The sequence below is a fragment of the Pteronotus mesoamericanus genome, unplaced genomic scaffold (assembly GCF_021234165.1).
Source record: "Pteronotus mesoamericanus isolate MK-2021 breed Mesoamerican mustached bat unplaced genomic scaffold, CSHL_Meso_final contig_26, whole genome shotgun sequence".
NCBI lineage: Eukaryota > Metazoa > Chordata > Mammalia > Chiroptera > Mormoopidae > Pteronotus > Pteronotus mesoamericanus.
The window spans coordinates 4,120,490-4,141,511 of NW_026555109.1; the positions used below are offsets into that span (position 1 = coordinate 4,120,490).

A 21,022-nucleotide genomic window follows, 5' to 3' on the forward strand; every position below is an offset into this window, starting at 1 on the left:
GGATTAATGTCAATTGAGAAGGATGCAACAAGTTTGTAAGTGATATTGGCACAAACCCTGCTTGCTTGGCAAACCATCACTGAAGAATCCTTCCAGAAGAATTTTCTATAAAATTCCACTAAAGTCATAAGATCTAATAGGAAGATTATTATACTCCCTTTTCCGTCTGGACTCCTTGAACTAATCTAGAGTCTTTCAACACATTGAAAGGAACGACCTTACCAACTCAACTGCAACCTCAATCTCTGCCAGCAAACACCAGAATTAAACTGATATTATGGAAAACCCAGAAAAAAAACAAAACTAAACAAAACATAATTTAGCCTTTGTTTGCAAACTTTTTTCCAAAATTTTGAAAATCTATTCAGTATTCAAGAGCCAACAAACCCTGTGTACCACTTTGTAAGATAAGAAACTTAAGCTATGAAATGTATTTCACTCCAAAGTAACACAATTCACATCTGGATTTTGATATGACTCTATTTAGCTCAATTGCTTTCCCTGGACATAGTCTTGCTATGTAATGAAATTAATTTTCAAATACTTTAACTTCCTTCTAAAGTAGATTTTTTTATTCTGCTCTCTCCCCAAAATTTTAATTCTCCCTACAATATTAGGGAGAAAACTTTAAATAAATGATACATATCTGACATAAAGAGCAAGCAAGTTTTTTTTTTTAAGATGACCTAATCTGATAGCCATGAAAACATCTGACTGTTCTAGTGCTTTGGATCTTAATTAAGCAGCTGACCAGGTGTGATAAACTGTACTCACTCTCAAAAGGCAAACAATCAGAAGGACTGTAGCAGGATACTTATGGGCCCATAATGGAGCTCCTGAAGCCACCCACTACTTCAAAAGACTCAGGGAAAGTTAACATTTAGAACAAGGATTTCTAAATTCTTCAGGATTTATAATGAAATAATGCTCAATACAATTTACTCTTTACATAGGTGGACTATTTGTATCTCTTCTATAATTTTTCTGGGTAGGTAAAGTTTTAGCAAAACATTTTAGAAAACAAACTTATAAGAAAATAAAAAGGGTGTCACTTGAAATATCAAAACATTGCTGAAGGATGGGTGAAGCAATCAACTACCTTAATAAATCAGTAGAAATAACCCTCCCACACCAGATATGCATGCAAATGGAATTGGTATTAGACTCAATACAATTGACATATGTACATGTAGGTACAAATCAGTCTGTAAATACTAACGAGTTCCATCAGATTTACTATACAGGACATCAATGGTAACAGACTGCACTTAACAACGGTAAGGTTCATTTGTGAAGAGAAAAAGAGAGGAGAGTCTTATCCTGGAAAAATAGCAAGAGAGGTATCATCAAAGAGCTAAAATTTTCTTTGGCATGGTAAAGGGGGAAATTCACTTTACCAATTTATTTACATGACATGTCTCTATATTTGTGGGTGATGCAATGTGATTTCATTACATAAAGTTGTTTGATGTTTTCTAATATGCCTTCATGTAAATATTTTATTCAATGTGTCTGTGAATATAACAAATGATATTAGACACAAAACTACAATGCAGACAAACTCTTTGTATGTAAATTGAGTAATACATACCAACAGTTCTTGATACCCAGACCCTACTGCATGCAGTTCATCAGTGCTGCCCTTGTTTCGTGCAACAGATGAGACCAGACACAAAGGAAGTGATCAGAATAACTTAAAAATAACAAAGCCCCTCTGCAATATGTCTAAACATATATTAGAAGTATTTTGACATCCACTCATAGGGTTAAATGCCCTTGTAGACAACTCACATAAAACCAAAACAGGTGCACATTTTCATAAATCTCAGTCTTCAGAAAAATAAACTGTGTCAATTTTAACCAATAAGCAGTCTTACAGGGGAAAAAGAAACCAGCAAGTAAGGTTGATTACCAAAAATAAATCACTTTGATAAGTGTGTGTGTGTGTGTGTGTGTGTGTGTGAATGTTGGGATAAGCAGTGTCTGTAAACCCATTTACTTGGAATTTCAAGTTAAATTATTCGTAGTTTGCCACATGTTATGGATTATATACTTTCCTAAAATAATTAGTTATGAAATTCATTTAATGTATTTTAACTAATCCTGTTAAAAATCAATAGGCTTCAGAATGGTGTAACAAAAAAAACCAAGAATGGTTCAAGGAATCATTTTGTTGCATTTGTATTTTAGCATTGTCAACAATAAATCTACTCAAACATTATGCTAACTTTTTATTTATTAAAATGGTATCCAATATGAAAATTAAATAAGCATAAACAATTAAATTTATACTAAATCTTTAATCAGCTAAGCAGGCCAATATTTTAAAATGCTGGGCAAGGACTGTCATGGAGACTTAGAAAAGCAGTGACAAAATAATTTCCCAGTAAATACAGTGCAGATGGGGGTAAATGGTGACTAGATCATCCTTCCACATGGAATTAATAACAAGAGGCCAATATAATGATCCCACATGTAGTTTTCTATAAATGAGGTTCAGTTTGGTCTCAACTCTTCTGAGGACAAAACATTGAATTTTATTAAGTATACACATAATTAACAATGTATTTCCAAACAGTTTAGTATTAAACATTTTGAAACTCTTTATATCCAATATTAAACATTTTGCATGGTTTCTTCACTGTGTAGACTCAACTATTCATGGCCTTTCTCGGGAGTTGTCTTCCCTAAGCTCAGAGTTATTTAAAAGGAAATTAAGAAAGAAAATAAAACAAAAGTAAGTCGGTTGAATGGGCCGACAACCTGATCTTTAAATGTGTTGGTTTGCCTTTAACTTTATCTAGAATAATTCCACAGACTGCATTCTGAGATCATGGCAAGGCACCTCTATCCCAGCCATTGGGCAGGCAACTTGGGCCCCAAGAAGCTGAGTCAGAGGTATGGACTGGTGAAATACACAGTACCAGACTCAGCATGCTGAGCTGAAAAAAATATTTTTCCTAATGTTTCCAGTTTAAAAACTTGTCATTAAACACCAAAAAATATTAAAGTCTAATTTATAACTAAGGTTTGCATTGCTGCTGCAGAAAATAACACAACAGCCGCCTTGCCCATGCTCTGCTGAGTGTGAATGGAACGCAGCCAAAACCCGGGATGGCATTGAGTTTGGTTCATTAAAAATAGGAAGGATTATATCTGAAATATATTTAGGTAGCGCAACTCTTGTAAGTTGTAATTATTGTTTTTTTTTTCTTTTTTTCCAAATAATGAGGAATAGTAGATGAAAAATGAACCTTAATCAGGCCTACAAGGCCTACAGAGTTCTTTGGACCCACTTTCTCAAAAACCAGTGGGTCTTGCTCGCTGGGCAAGGCAAATGTTACCATTACCAGTAAGCTTGTGATATGTATAAAACACACATACACACAAAGAAACTATAGGAGGATGTCAAACACATATCATAGAGAACTTCCCATGGACAGTGTTTGACCCATTTCTCATCCTGGCAACACTGACCTCAGGAGCACAGTACCTGCCACTGAACAGAGCATATATGTGTGTTTAATTGCTAGTGTGAACCAGAGACACCACCCTTAATCTTTATGATACAATTTGTAATAATGGGTTTAGAAGGCTTCCTGATTCCCTGATCACTCTCTGAACTAAGCCAACTGCAACATTTAAGGTTTAGAAAGACACAATCCCTGCAAAAGATCACAGACAGTGGAGCAAGCAGCCTGTAAAAAAGGGAAGGAGAGAAATCCATAAGAGCACAGGTTTACAGCTTCTACCTAGAAATTACTCAGTATCTGTGTGCTACAAAATTGAACTTAAACACATGGATTTTGCTGAAACAGGACTCAAAAAGGATTATGGGTAGCTGTCAGCAGGCAAGGTATCGAGTGTACTTGTGAAGTATATCATTCACATGAAGTGTCACAGTCACAGAAAAGGTATTAAAAAGGCATTCCATATCTGGTAGGGCATTCCATGGTCTGAGTTTAGCTGGTTATCCAGGTGTCTTCTTGTTGTGGGAGGTGCAACAGGTTGAGATTTATCCACTTGCAACCAAGAAGTTTGAAATAACAAAGAGCAAGCATCCACTTACTTCCAGCTGCTCCTCAGCCACTGGAGCAGGAATGTCTGGCAAGGATAAATCACTCAACTGTGCTCAGCATGAGTAAGTCTCAACACCTGTGAGGATCTGGCTATGTTGTCTTACTTTTGTTGACTGGTTTGCCTCCATTCATTATTGCAGATGCACTTGTGCTTTTACTTGGCGTCACCCCAGCTTTTGGGACTGTTTCTCCAACATCATGCAAAGATGGTTCTCGGTACATGGCAACTAGTGACAGGAAGGAGGACATGAAGAAAGGAAGAAAAGGAAACGTTACCTGGTTCAGTTCAAGAATAAGTTTATGTGCAGACCTCAGCAGTTTGCCCAGGTCTGTTTCCCTGAAGTATATCAGTCCCATTGAAAGGGATTCCTGTTTTAAAGCAGTACCTTCCTGCCCCCAAACAGAAGACATTACTTCCTTCATGTTCTCTGGTTTACATAATTAAAATACATAGGTGTGCACAGATATTTATGCATGAGAGGTGACTTAAATGGGAGCTATGGCCTCTTTGAAAATATGAAATTACATACACACACACACACACACACACACACAGAGGAAATAGAGGAGAATGGCAAGCCTAAACCTAATTCTCTTTGTACAGCAAGAAAACCTCAGACTTCCTTTCCACTTCACACTGTTAACACTTGAACCACTCATTCCTATTCATCTTTTCAAGTGTTTACACCCTAGATCATTAAATTATTTTTCTCCAAAGTGGTTCAAAAGCAACATAGTCACACTAGTGTCAACTTCAAAGCTGTACAAAACAATAACAAAGGACTTGCTTTCCCTGAGCCAGGGCCTTTAGAAGATTATTGTTTAGATTTCCTCTCTGGAGATTATGAAAAGAGACCTTTAAATAACTGAACACAACTGTGTGACATTTTCTACTTTTTATGCCTCATTTTCTGATACATTATTAAAAATCTAGTAACTGATGTCATATAAGGCAGAAGTACATAATGGCTAGAGAGCAAGTGGGAATGACATCTGCTTAGCCCTGAGAAACTGCCCGAACAGTGTCTGGCCACTCAATTAATCAACAAGAATTCATGTGGCTTGTTAGAAAATGATTCTTGGTATCATAGGAAAATGCATTTAAGAGTGTCTGATGCTCAGGGGAGACTAGGTGAGTTAAAATCATCTGCCATCAGATGTATCGGTACATGTGTATTAGACCTGCCCAATATGCTTCTGAGGGCTTTGAAAGTTCATGATACAGCAGGTTCTAGGATAACATCATTTGGTCAAGTTCATTATAATGTTGAAGAAAAAGCCCTGATTCCTAGCTGGGGCCACTGTGTGTGTGGAGTTTGCATATGTTTCCATGTCTGTGTGGTTTTCTCCATGTACTTCGGTTCCCTCCCACATCCCACAGATGTGCATGTGAGGCAAATTGTTATGTCTACATTGTCTCAGTGTGAGAGAGTATGGAGCCGGTGTGAGTGTACCCTGTGATGAAAGGTGTGGGTCCCACTTTGGGCCCCAAGATGCAGGGAGAGGCTCCGGCCACTCTCAACACTGAATTGGAATAAGTGGGTTGAAAAGAGTAATCTAATTTGATTTTAGTCATCTTCCTTACATGTATGTATAGTTCACATTTATTTCAGTGTGTAATCTTAAAAGTGTTATGGGCCTTTATCTAGAAGTTTGGTGATATTTTTGTGACCACAAATATACAATAAGAACTTAGCTCTTATTTATACCAATTACTTTAAAATTGGTTTCATTAGACTTTGTTTTGCTCTAAGTTGCAGTTTCAAAAATGTATAGATAACATTAAGTGAGGACTTACTATACTTTATGAAGAGAACTTGTGTATAGTTAGGATGAACTCCCATATATTGTACATCCTCCATGTTCATTGTGGTATAATTTTACCTTTTGCATCAATGAATCATGCAATGTTTTAGCAGCATATATATTTGAAAGTGCTTGTATAAAGCAGACCTATATTAAATGACTTGGCAAGATGGTAAAAAGGATTAATCCATATCCTTGAAACACTTTCCAATCTCTTACTCCCACTACTAGTCCAATTCAGAGACAACAGCATCAGGGCATTAACTTTGATTGTCTAGTATGAAGTTGTATAAGAGATATGAATGTCCCAGGGCATTAATAATTAATCAAGTAGCTAATTTGTGCTAACATTTTCAATCATATAAATTATGTCCTATATGGGTCTTAAAAGCTTGAAATTAATTTCCTCTATCAATTGCACTATGTGATAACCTCTGTCATACAATATCCCCTTAACTGTTTTTTAAAGAGAACTTCTATCTGCTAATTATTTGAAAATACTGTTTCTCTCTTCCTCATATATATGTGTGTATCTATATATATACATACACACACACATATACATATATACACACAAATACACACACACCACACTGACATAACAACAATTCTGTGTGTGACTGAAATACCTAGTGATATTATTGTACCACCTTTAGAATCTCATATATTTCTTACTGGATATACCAAATAGCTGGTTTCCAGATTTTTAGTCAATTAAGAGAGACATAAAGGACTTTTTGGTTTTCATTACATTTATGCAGTTAAGAGATAAAGTTTTAGAAATTTAGTCATTCTTAAGTGTCCATATTAAAAAAATTAATCTAATGAAACAAAATGAGGTAACAAATAAACTAAAATTTATTTAGAGCTACTATTGACTAAGTTTTAAAATTTTTCACTTGCATTTGAATATTGGTTAATCTGATGCTTTCAAAATTCATTTAAAAGAGTATAAAGCAAATCATAGAGGTGTTATTTTAGAAGAAAAGAGAAACCCTCTAATTCCTTATTTATTCTCTAACTTTCCTTATAATTTATCATATAATGAGAGTAATTTACTCATATTTCAATGTCTAGCATGAATTTTTCTTTTACTAGATAGGTCCTGGTGGTAAATTATTTTGGTTTCACTGACTTGTTCTAGAGGCAAATTTAGTTAAGGGTGATAGGAAGTCAGTATCATTGAAATTATAAAGATGGTTTTACTCAACAAGGGTGGTTTTCAAAACTTAAGAAAACTGAAAGTTAAATTATAAATTCACATATAATTAATATTTTAATTTTCAATATTTCAAGTTATCTTATTCTTATACAGAGAATATGGATTTATAAGACCAATGTGGATATTTCCTGATGGTTAAGGCTTTCCGGTAAGAATAAAAAAAAAATTGAACTGTCAAAATTAGCTTAAAATGTTTTTTTAGTTACTATAGATCTAATGTTCTGTGAAAATAAACAAAAATATTTAAGTAGTAAACACTATTGAAAAGCCTCAATATCATTTTTTTATAATTCTTAAACAAATTTATATAGATAAAAGTAAATGATATTTCTGGCCAAATCCTTGATAAGAGAGGTGCAGATATTTCTGATTAATTAAAAAATTTTGTAGCCTGCTCTCTGAGAATCTGATCAAGGTAAATGACTTCATTGTTTGCAGGTGAATGTAAAAGAAGGCAATGACACAATTATGAATGCTAAACAAACCGTGGCTGGTGTAGCTTGGTGGACTGAGTGCTGTCCTATGAACCAAAAGGTTACTGGTTTGATTCCAGTCTAGGGCACGTGCCTGGGATGCAGGCCAGGTCCCCAGTAGGGTACCAACGAGAGGCAAACACACATTGATGTTCTTCTCCCTCTCCTTCTCCCTCCCTTCCCCTCTCTCTAAAAATAAATAAATAAAGCTCTTAAAAAAAACCAAATGCTAAACGATTATGCAGTTTGGAGGGGAGATGCGTAAATCAACAAGTTCTTTAAAAGACAAGTCATTAACTCTTCACTTTCTGTAATTAAAACAATTCACAAGCATATGATTACTTTAAGCTAGATAACATCAAAATAGGTAAATATATTTATTTTGTAATACTCTAAATTGTTTTCTTTATATTATTGTTGTCACAGCCAATAAGGTTGGGTCAGTGAGGATCTGAGACATTAGAAGTAGGTAGAGAAGGTGTTTGTGGCATTTTTTAAATTAATGGAATATATATGTATGTATACATTCTATTAATTTGTGTATATAAATGTTTATAAACATATATAGATACAGATACACATACATACAGCAAAGCATACAAATCTTAAATATACAACATAACTAGACATCTGTGCAACCACCACCCAGGTCAAGATAAAGAATTGTTCCAGCACTCCCATGAGGGTTCTTTATGGTCAAAGCAGAGTTATCAATATGAAAAAAAAGTCTAAAAATCTGATAAGGATAAAGCACACATAACACTCACCTTCCAATGGCTTGGGTAGAAAATGAGCTGCTGGTTTGGTTTTCTTTACTCTGTTTCCTTTCATAGCTTGCCCTTCTTTATTCAATCCCAAAAACCAGGCTCTACCAGATTCCTGTTGTCTGTATAGCATAGATGAGTAGATTACATAATAGTTTTCAAAAACAGATTCTTTAAACTTGCATTCAGGGGTAAAAAGTTCCTGTTGAGAGAAGAGGGAAAAAAAGAAAGTTAGAGGAAAGAATGGGAGTTTCACAATGGTCTCTCTTCCTTCCTCTAGAACCTTGTCCACCACAGTGAAGGAGTCAGCTCTTGGGCAGGGATGACCAGACACTTCTTCCTGCATGTATTCATTGCACATACACTCTTTTTCAATATACAACGAATAGAGAATCTGCTATTATTGAGAATAAATTTATAGGCAAAAGACTAGATGTTCTTTAATAAGAAAATAGAAGGCATAACCAAACTCAAAATCCTTTTACTTAAACTAAAAACAGTGTAATTGGGGTATAACCAGAAAGAGTCTTAAAGTATACCTTAAAGTATACCTTAAAGTAGTATAATTAAAATCATATATAACATATTTAACAATACATTAAATAAAAATCATATATATATTTAAGGTATTTTCTAATCTGTTTTCAATATTTCCATAGGAATAGTATATGATACCCTAATAGTTGCCAGTTGTTCATTAGATCAGTGATATTGTAAGGTGATACATTTTAACTGTAAAGAGATAAACTGAAACCCCAAACTAAAACCATGACAGTCAGCTGAACATCAACTAGACACTGAAGCTGAGGCCAAGTGTTGCGTTAGCTGATAAAAGTGACAGAAACTTAAAATAATGACCTAATTCCATGGTTTGGAGTCCCACTGGAACTCCTGAAGAACAACATCAGAAGTTACCCTAACTGAAGTCCACACAGCATTTTTGGAAAGAGAATAATGAGTTAAATGCCATGACTCTCAATGCCATGATCTATATTGATTAATGAGTAGCACAAAGCTTTATTACTTTATGGATTATCATTAATAACACAAATATTCATAGACGACCTTTACATATTTCTGAGATTTGACCTACAAAGACATTTCTGATAGACCTCTATTAAAATTAATTTAAAAATTCAACCTCTCTAGTTAAAGACCTTGGAAGCCCCTTAATTGTTTTTATGGCTATTTTAGATTGGCTCAACACTGTGCTATCACATATATAGTGTGTGTATATATATATATATATATATATATATATATATATATACACACACACACACACACACACACACACACACATACACACACACACTATATATGGTATATACATAAAAATATATATACTATCTATGGCATATACTATATCACATATATAATATAACATATTATATATAATTGTAGTATCATATATATGATATTATATATAAACAAATATGCACAACAGTGTTCTACTTATATGTTATATATAAAATACTATATATTGCATGTATAATATCAACACTGTGCTATGCCATATTTATATGAAATATAGTACAAAAGAGAGCTTTATTGTCACTAATCTTTTTAAAAATATCACTGTAGACTGGCATTTGTGGTGGGGTAGTGGTGGTGAAAGTAGGTGAAAAGAGTACCCAAGAACACATATGCATGACCCACAGACACAGACAGTAGCATGGTGGTGGCCAGAGGGAAAGACAGATCACTGCTGTGTGGAGGTGGGAAAAGGGGAGGAAAATGCGGACCTCTAGTAATAGTGTCAACAATAAAAATAAAATATAAATAAAATATCACTGTACTTTAAAAAATTACCTTAGCTGGGGAGAATCAAGATAGCAGAGGAGTGAGTAGAAGTCACACTGACCTCCTCCCAGGACCAATCTGGAATTAAAACTAAATTTGGAGCTATCACATAAAATAAACAACTGAACAATAGTAAGAGAGGAGCCTTATAACTTCAGACAGACAGAGGAATCAGCTTTAGAGCAATCTAACTAGTAAGGAGTGCGGTAGAGACTCAAGAAGGTGGGCAGTACCATAGGCAGCAGTACCAGAAGGATATTGAAAGGGCCAGCGGGATCCCCCAGAGATGAGCGGGGTCTAAACCATAAGCGGGGATCTCCAGCCTACAACACCAGAGCCCAAAAATTACACAGATAAAAGCCAGCTGCAAAAAGTGGCAGGGTTGCTCTCTGCCAGAGACAGGCAGCTGGAGATGCAAATAGCTGTTTAAAGGGCCAAAATATAAATTTTTATTTGCAGCCACTTATCCTGGTTTCTGGCAAAGGCAGGGGCTGAGTGGGCTAGAGAGTCCTGAGGAGAGACTGAGGAAGGAGGCTTTGGGGAGAGAACTGTGAGAGTAACCTGTGGGATCCCAGTGCTGACTCATCCCCCATACAGCAGCAGCCATCAGGCTCAGGCAGAGACCACTCCCCTGAGTGGCAACAAAGTGAGAGGACCCAATAACCCCACACCAAGTTGGGGTTATGCCCCACCCTGTACTGTTTAAGCCACCTGCTGTGTGCAGAGTGGCAGTCACAGATAGAAGATACCTGGCTAAAGGGTGAGCAGAGTGGTCTGCAGACACTTGAGGAGAAATTGGGGATGGAGGCTTTGGTGAGAGAATGGAGAGAGTGGCTGGTGGGGTCCAGGTGCTGATCCTCCCCATTATGGAAGTGGCCATCTAGCTCAAGCAGACCACTCCCCTGAGTGGCAGAAGTATCAGAGGACCCAAAAACCCTGCACCCAGGAGAGACTGTGCCCCACCCTGTGGTGTCTAAGTTCACCTGCCAAGTGCAGAGTGACTAGATTAACAGCTGAAGGACACAGTCACAGACAGTAGATTCCTGTAAGTCTCGAACAGACTACCTATGGTCAGACAGGGTCTATATCTGACATCATCAGAGGCAGATCCAGAAAGTAAAAACAGTGAACTCCAAACATAGTTCCCACCGCAAAGTCACAAAATCAAGGCAGATCAATTTAAGAAGCAAAAGCAGAAAAGAAGAGTCTTACAGATAATGGGAAGATAAAGAAATACCCCTCACTCAAAAGAAAAGGAGGAATCTCCAGAAAGAGAAATAAATGAAATAGAGGCAAGTCAACTAACACATATTGAGTTCCAAACAATGGTTATATGGAAGCTCAATGAGCTCAGGAGCTCAGAGAGAATAACAAAAAAACTACAGTGAAACTACCAGGAACTTAATGCAGAAGATATCAGCAGGAAAAGGACATAGAAACTATCAATAAAAGACAAGAGGAAATGAAGAATACAATTTCTGAACTGAAGAACACAGTAGAAGGAATCAAAAGCAGACTAGATGAAGCTGAGGATCAAATCAGCAAGCTGAAAGACAAGGTAGAAAAAAGCTCCCAGAAAGAGCAAGAAAATAAAAAAAAAAAAAGACTTAAAAAGAATGAAGAGGCATTTAGGGAAATTCAGGACAACCTGAAACGCAATAATATCCGCATAATAAGGATACCAGAAGGAGAAGAGGAGGAGCAAGGGATAGGGAACCTGTTTGAAAAAGTAATGATGGAAAACTTTCCTGATTGAAGGAGAGAAAAGGCACACAAGTCCAGGAAGCACAGAGAGTCCCACTCAAGAGGAACCCAATGAGGCCCACTCCAGGATGCATCATCATTCAAATGGCAAATATCAAAGACAAACAGAGAATCCTAAAGACAGCAAAGGAGAAAGAGATAATAACATATAAGGGAGCCCTGATACAGCTAGCAGCTGACTCCTCAACAGAAACAATACAAGATGGAAGGGGATGGCAAGAACTATTCCAAGTAATGGAAAACAAATGTCTGCAACCAAGACTGCTCCACCCACCAAGGCTCTCAATTAAAATGGAAGGTGAAATAAGGAGTTTCTCAGAAAAAATAAGGCTAAAAGAATACACCTCCACCAAACCAGCACTGAAAAATATGTTAAAGGGACTGCTTTAAGATAGAAAGAGTCTATGACTACCCAGTTCCTTTCATAGTCACCAATACTTGATATTATCAATATTTTTAAAACTTATTAATCTGATTGTGACAATGATGTTATTTTAATTGTTACTTTATTATTTGTTGAAACTAAACATTTTAAAAAATATTTCTTGCCTATTTCTATTATTTTTTAATAAAGCTTTAAATGCATTTTTGGCACTTTATTCATTTTTTGATTAAAAGTTTGCAGATTTTTTTTCCCTAAAAAATCCCAGCTATTAACCCTTTTTTAGATGTGTGGGAAATACTTTCATATTCTACTGCTTGTCATTTAACTTTTTTTATATGTATATAACTATATAGTCTTAAATGTTTAATACACTCATATTGTTGATATTTTACTTTAAAGGTTCTGGGTTCAAATAATTTACTTCAGGGTAAGAAAAATATTAGTCAGTATTTTCTCCTAAAACTCCTTAGATTCTATATATTAATTTTTAATTCACCTGAATATTTATTGTATAATGTGTGAAATAGGGCTGTATATTTGTTTTATGTCAAGTAATAGTGGTCCATGCACTTTATTTGTTGAATAGACTTATTTTCCTCATTGATTTGAAATATAAATTTAAAGATATATTACATTGTTAAACAGATATATATGTTTGTTTATAGAATGCTCATTATATTTCCTTGATATACTTGATTATTTCTGTGCTGGTGTCATGTTGTTTTAATTGCTGAGACTTTATAATGGTTTTAATTTTTTAATATTTTATAATTAACTTTGACATTTAAAAAATAAATAAAATCAATCTGCATTTAAAAAAGAAAGAAAGACAGAACTCCTACCTTTTGCAACAACATGGATGGAACTGGAGAATATTATGCTAAGTAACATAAGCCAGTGGGTGAAAGACAAATACCATATGATATCACCTATAAGTGGAATCTATTCAGCAAAATAAACTAATGAACAAAATAAACCACAGGGATGGAAACATGGAGCAGACTGAAAATGACCAGAGGGGATGGGGAAGGAGGACAATGGTGGAAAGAAGGGGAAGGGACTAGACAAAAATCATGTATGAATGACCCATGAACATGGAAAACAGATTGGGAATTGACTGTGGGAGCAGAGGGTGGGTGTAGGATGGGTGGAGGGGGGCAAAGGGGGAAAAGACCCACTGTAATAGAATAAACGTGATTTAAAAATTTAAAATAAAATAAAGTTTTATAAAAAGAAAAAATACCTCAACAAATGTTTATGACTGCAGAAATAATAACTTTTGTTTTTCTTTCAAAAAGTAATTTTTATACACATTTGGAAAAACATATCCTGTACAGTCTATAAATTAAAACATTTAAGAGTTAAAGTTATGCTAACTATAATAAGGAATATGACATTGTTGCCAATAAAAACTTTCTTTCAATATTTTTCATGAGAGTGTGCATTATCAAGTAGTGTCCCTTACAGGTTATAATTTTTTAATTTTTATTTTTATTGTTCAAGTACCGCTGTCTCCATTTTCCCGCTGCCACTTTCCCCTGCCTCACCTACCCCGACTTTCCATCCTCTATTCTTCCCCACTTTGGTTTTGTCCATGAGTTTTCTTACAGGTTATAATCTATTTAGAATTCCCCCCCTAACTTTAAGTAATTCACTGAAAGCTAATGGTTTTCCAAGGGGAAAAGGTTTTGTTAATGGCAGATGCTTTTAATAACAAAGGTGATGGATCCAGTGATTAATTTGATATTAAAATATCCAAAAGAGAGGCTTAGACTCCTCCAAAAGGAATTTATGAAGACCTTCATATCCTCTAGGTGATTCTACCTCAGGCTTGTTGAAGACCCCATAGAAATAAAAGTTCTGGCTTTCCACCACGTTCTATTTCTCTTATTAATTCTCTCACTAATAAGTAACTGTCTTACTGAATCAACCTCTAGAGGAAAAAAATAATAAAAGTGTGCTCATTCATACATTTGTGGTGAAGGAAATAAAATGGAATGCTGTAAACCTAGCTTATCCTCAAAAGACTAATAAATACAATACAATGGTTGAAAGTACACCTTCTAGGACAAACAGATTAAACATATTTTTATTGAGTATACCAAGACATCCAATCATATTACTTATTAGTTAAAACCTATCTCAAATCTGGCTGGAGTGGGATTGCTAAAATCTGATGAAAGCTGACGTCAGAGCAGCTGGAACCTGCCTTCTAGGACACCAGGTTTTTGCCCAAAGTCTGGTTCACCTTATTAATAAGATCACTGATAAATGACCTTTATCTAGAGAAACCAGGGCCTTCAGCTTTGAAAATGCAGGTCCATAGGGTAGTCAACCCTTATTCTTATTTGATACCCTCTTATAATGTAACAAACAAGGAAGACAGTGCTTTATTACCTCAGCAAATTAGAACTGCATTGTCTCTACCATGGTAAATTCACTGGGTTGAATATGAAAGAGAATGAAGATCCTTGATGTGGAAGAGCCACTCATTGTCAGAGCAAAACTTAAGGATATCTGACACTAAGTCTTTGTAGATAAAATGTTTGCATCTTAGGATTCTATGGAAGCTGATTCGACATCCCCTTTCTGTAAGCTGTGCCACAGACTTCACAGGCTATCTTTTCCACCTTCTACAGTAAGAGCTGTGGACTTCAGTTGCTTGTGATAGTAGAGACTGGTCAGTACATTGTCAGTCTATTCTTGGTTAAATAACTAACATGCACAAACATACTACATTCAAAGGCACTATTATCTAATACATTTTGCTAAACCTCATTCGACTTTTCAAGAATCCAATCTGTTCATCAAACATTGCAGCACAGAAAGAATCCCTGCATTCCCAGGAGTATTGACAGGGCAAATGAAAGTTAAGATTAGTGGAGGAAAAAAAAAAGATGGCGGAGGAGTGAATGGGTATCATGCAGACCTCCTCCCAAGACCAAACTGGAATTGTGACTAAATAGTGGAGAAATCACCTGGAAAACAATGGAACGATAGAAGGAGAGGAGCCTTGGAGCTGCGGACAGACAATGGAATCAACTCTCACACATCCCAATGGGTGAGAAGTGTGGTGGAAGCTCGAGGGGCTGGGCTGGGCACACATGGGCACCAGCACCAGAGGGACATTGAAATGACCAGTTAGCTCCCCCTGAGAAGAACAGGGTCTGAATCATAAACAGGGACCCCTAGACTACAACAGCTGAAACCAGGAAAACACAGACAAAACGCAACCCTGAAAAGCTTATGGGCGCTCTCTGCCAGAGACAGGTGGCTGGAGATGCAAAGAGACACTTAAAGGTCCAACACAAACATTTGCAGTGGCAGCCGCCTTCCTTGATCTCTGGGTAGAGGCAGCAGGAGAATGGGTTTGTGCCTGAGGAAAGATTGGCAAGGAAAACTTTATGAAGAGAACAGAGACTGTGGCCAGCGGAGCTCCGGTGATAACTCACCTCCCACTCTGCAGCTACCACCTCGCCCTGGCATAAGAGGATCAATTACCTTGCCTTTTGTGCTCCTGCACACAGCTTGTGTGTGTGTAGGCTAGGGGCTGAGTGCAGATAGGCTGGAAGAAATAGAGGACCCCTGGCCAAAGAGGTCACACAGCTGCATAGAGAGCCTTGAGGAGAGACTGGAGATGGAGGGGTTGGGGAAAGAACTGGAGGATTATCTGTGATCCCCGGAGCTGAGTCCCTCCCTATTCCATAGTCCCCATTTGCGCAGGGAGGCCACACTCCGAAAGAGGCAGAAATGGGCATGGGAGTCAGAGGGTGTGTGATTACTGCCTGCGAAAATAGTGGATTCCTAGCCAAAGGGGTCACAGAGCTGCCAAGAGACCCTTGGGGAGAGACCAGAGACAGGATTTACCGGAGAGTCCTGGAGCTGACTTCTGCCCATTTCTGTAGTCTCCATTTTGCGTGGGCAGACCATGCCCTGAAGAAATAGAAGAAACCTGACCAGTGCCAGGGCCCGGGCCAGGTGGCAGGCAAGCGCGCGAGGTCCGGCAAGTACGACGCCTGGGCCGGGAATATCATGTTCAAAGAGCCAACGTGAGGGTGCAGATATCTGGCCGAAGGGGTCACAGAGCTGCCCAAAGCAGGAGTCAGACACAGACAGTAGATGCCTAGAGGGCTCAAACAAACGACCCCAGGTCAGATAGGGTCAACAACTGACATCATCACAGGCAGATCCAGAAAGAAAACTAAAGAAAAATAAATAAATAAATAAAAGACCTACCTACTACCATAGAAGTTTAATCCACAAAGTAAGGAAATCTAGACAGATCAATTGAAGCAGAAGCAAAAATAAATAAGTAAGTAAATAAAGAAATAATAGACTCTAACAAAAATGGAAAGAAAAAGAAGTTTCCCCCAAATGAGGTGACAGGAGGAATCCCTGCAGAGAGAGCTAAATGAAATAGAGGCAAGGGATTTATCAGATATTGAATTCAAAACAATGGTTCTAAGGAAGCTCAATGAGCTCAGCCAGCTCAAAGATAACTATGAGAAACTGCAGAGAAACTATCAGGATCTTACAGCAAACTATATCAACCTGGAAAAGGACATAGAAACTATCAAGAAGACACACGAGGATATGAAGAATGCCATTTCAGAATAGAGGAACACAGTAAAAGGAATAAAAAGAGGGCTAGATGAAGGTGAGGATTAAATCAGCGAGATGGAGGATAAGGTAGAAAAAAGCTCGCAAAAAGGAGAATAAATGGAAAAAAAGACTCAAAAAGAATGAAGAGGCCTTTAGAGATATGCCCGACAACCTGAAACACAATAATATCCGCATAAGAGGGATACGAGAAGAAGAAGAAGATCAAGGGATAGAGAAACTCTTCGAAAAAGTAATGATGGAAAATTTCCAAAATATGAGGAGAGAAAAGGTCTCATGGATCCAGAAAGCATAGAGGGCCCCAATCAAGAGGGACTCAAGGAAGCCCACTTCAAGGCAATCATCATTAAAATGGTAACTATCAAAGACAAAGAATCCTCAAGACAGCAAGGGAAAAACAGGGAGTGACTTACAAGGGAGTCTCGATACGGCTAGGAGCTGACTTCTCAACAGAAACACTACAAGCCAGAAGGGAATGGCAACAAATATTCCAAGTCATGAAAAGCAAGGGCCTACAACCAAGGCTGCTCTACCCAACAAGGCTCTCAATTAAAATAGAAGGGGAAATAAGGAGTTTTCCAGACAAAATAGGGCTAAAAGAATATGTCTCCACAAAACCAGCACTCGAAAATATGCTAAAGGGACTGGTTTATGAAGATGAAGAAAAAGAGTGAGAAGAAAAACACAGGTACAAAGAGAAAAAATGAGTAGGTTTCTATCAGTAATAACTTTCAATGTAAATGGACTAAATGCACCAATCAAAAGACACAGGATAGCAGAATGGATAAGAAAACATGACCCACACATATGCTGCCTACAAGAGACCCACCTCAGAGCAAAAGACCTACACAGATTGAAAGTAAATTTAAGATGTACCTGTTAACTTACTACACATATATTATCATATACTTGCCATTGTAGTGACAATTAGCGCTGTTACCACTCCACATAATTATCATTTCTTTTGAGTGGATGGAATAATTGAGTTCTAGTTTCTTAGCTAGTTTGATGATTATAATACAATGTTGTTGTCTATATTCACTATACTGTGTAATTAGATCTCTAGGATTTATTTACAACTTGTTCCAAGTTTGTAACCTTAAAAACATCTAAAAATTTCCTTAAAAAAATAAGCTGTTTTACCCAGAAAAAAGACTGAAACTTTCTATATCATAACTAGGTGCTAGTCATTCAGCTTTCTATCTCTGGGACTGTTATTCATATTTACAGATAAAAAATACTTGTTGATTATAAAAATTAAGTGTTTGATATTCAGGAGAAGAGATTGGCAGTTGCTATTTAGTGTTAGCAATTGTTTTACATCTTTTCTCCCAGCAATAAATGTTATTTTTCAGTTAAAATATAATCTATTGAAGAGAATTTATCATATGCCACAAGTCCTACTCCAGTCATCAGTGACAATCTTACTCTCACATGCTTTGTCATTTATTAGTTTCCATTGTGATTTCTTATTGGAGTCATAACTTATTTAGAATTATATTGCTTAATTTCCTAACATTTGAGGGTTTTCTAGTGAACAGTTTTTGATTTCTAACTGGATTCATTATGGTCAGAGAATTCATTCTGTATAATTTCAAGCCTTCAAAATTTTGATGAGCCAGTATACAGTCAATTTTTGATAAATGTTCTACATGCACTTGATATGAATGTGTATTCTGTTGTTGGTATGGATAATGATCTGTGTATGTAAGTTAGGTTGTTTTGTTAATTATGTTGTTCCGCCCTTCTTTATTGTTACTGATATTTTGTCTGCTTGTTCTATCAGCTACTGAGAGAAATACATTAAAGTGTCTCACCACTAAAAAAAAAAAAGAAAGAAAGAAAGTAAATGGACGGAAAACAAATATTCCAGGCAAATGGGGAAGAGAAGAAAAAGGGGTAGCAATACTTATTTCAGACAAAATAGATTTCAAAACAAAGGCCAAAAAAAGAAACCCAGAGGGGCACTTTATAATACTTAAAGGAAGAATCTATCAAGAAGACATAAACATTTTAAACTTAAGTGCACCCAACATAGGAGCACCCAAATACATAAGGGAAATCTTGGATGACTTCAAAAAAGATATAGCTAGCAACACACAGATAGTAGGGGATTTGAACACCCTACTGTCAAAAATGGACAGTTCTTCCAAACAAAACATGAACAAGGATATTATGGAGCTGAATGATGCACTGAATCAAATGGACTCAACTGACATATATAGAACCTTATTCCCAAATAAGGAAAATCCACATACTTTTCAAATGCCATGGAACTTTTTCAAAGATAGACCACATGATAGGACACATAGCAAGCCTCAGCAAATTCAGGAAAATTGAAATAATACCAAACTTTTTCTGAGACTACAAAAGTTTGAAATTGGAAATCAACCTCAAAGAGAAACTTCAAAAACTTGCAAACTCGTGGAAACTGAACAGTAGACTATTGAACAATGAATGGGTCAATAATGAGATAAGAGAAGAAATAAAAAAACTTTGGGAAACAAATGAAAATGAACAGACAACAGTCCAAAACCTATGGGACACAGCAAAGGTGGTCCTGAGAGGGAAGTTCATAGCAATACAGAGTTACCTAAAAAAGAAAGAAACATTTCAAATAAAACACCTAACACTACAACTTCAAGAACTGGAGAAACAACAACAAATAAATCCCAGAGCAAGTACAAGGATGGAAATAATCAAGATAAGAGCTGAACTGAATGACATAGAGATGAAAAGTACAATTCAAAGGATCAACCAATCCAGGAGCTGGTTCACTGAAAAGATAAATAAAATTGACAAGCCTTTAAGCAGACTCATCAAGAATAGAAGGGAGAGGACCCAAATTAATAATATCAGAAATGAAAGAGGAGATATAACAACTGATACCACAGAAATACAAAGGATTGTCAGAAACTACTATGAACAACTATATGTCAAGAAATTTGAAAACCTTGATGAAATGGACACATTTCTAGAAAAGTATAATCTTCCAACACTGAAGGAGGAAGAAGGAGAAAGCTCAAACACACCGATAACAGCTGGGGAAATTGAAGCAGTAATGAAGAAACTCCCAGCACACAAAAGCCCAGGGCCGGACGGTTTCACAGGAGAATTTTTCAAAACATTTCAGGAAGAGCTAACCCCTGTCCTTCTCAGAGCATTCCAAAAAATCCAAGAGGAGGGAAGACTCCCAGACTGTTTTTATGAGGCCAGCATCACCCTAATCCCAAAACCAGATAAAGACCCTGCAAAGAAAGAAAACTACAGGCCAACTTCACGGATCAAAATAGATGTTAAAATCCTCAACAAAATATTGGCAAACTGCATTCAGCAATACATTGAAAAGATTATCCACCATGATCAAGTGGGATTCATCCCAGGGAGGCAGGGGTGGTTAAATATATGCAAATCAATAAACATAATACATCACATAAATAAAAATAAAGACAAAAGCCACATGATCATCTCGATAGACACAGAAAAATCATTCGATAAGGTACAGCACCCATTTATGATCAAAACATTCAGCAAAATGAGAATAAATAGGGCATTCCTCAACATAACAAAGGTCATATATGAAAAACCTAGAGCCAACATCATATTCAACGGGCAAAAACTAAATGCCTTCCCACTAAGATCGAGTACACGACAAGGAGGTCCACTTTCATCACTTCTTTTTAACATTGTATTGGATGTCCTAGCCACAGCAGTCAGACAAGAAAAATAAATAAAAGGCATCCAAATAGGAAAATAGGAAGTAAAGGTATCATTTTTTTCAAAGGAAATGATATTGTACATAGAAAACCCTGTAGACTCCACCAAAAAAATACTCAATCTAATAAGTGAATTTGGCAAAACAGCAGGATTCAAAGTCAATATTCAGAAATAAAAGGCATTTTTGTACACCAGCAATAAAAGAGAAGAAGAAATCAGAAAAAAATACCATTTGATATAGTAACAAGAAAAATAAAGTACCTAGGAATAAATTTAACCAAGGAGGTAAAAGACCTGTACGCAGAAAACTATACAGCATTGAAGAAAGAAATTTAGGAAGACACAAATAAATGGAAGTATACACCATCCTCATGGATTGGAAGAATTAA

General features: G+C 36.4%; 1 protein-coding gene across 4 annotated transcripts in view; it reads right to left on the bottom strand.

The window, feature by feature from the left end:
• Window positions 1-2,251: 2,251 nt before the first annotated feature.
• The window catches only part of FGF14 (fibroblast growth factor 14), a 768,907-nt gene continuing 750,136 nt past the window's right edge, over window positions 2,252-21,022 (bottom strand). For all 4 annotated transcript variants that reach the window (XM_054574361.1, XM_054574360.1, XM_054574363.1 and 1 more), the window contains 2 exons: window positions 8,348-8,546; window positions 2,252-4,306 (listed from right to left, as the gene is read on the bottom strand). In XM_054574361.1, coding sequence (XP_054430336.1) covers window positions 4,170-4,306; window positions 8,348-8,546 — 336 coding nt within the window. In that variant the 3' untranslated portion in view covers window positions 2,252-4,169. The remainder of the gene's footprint in view (window positions 4,307-8,347; window positions 8,547-21,022) is intronic.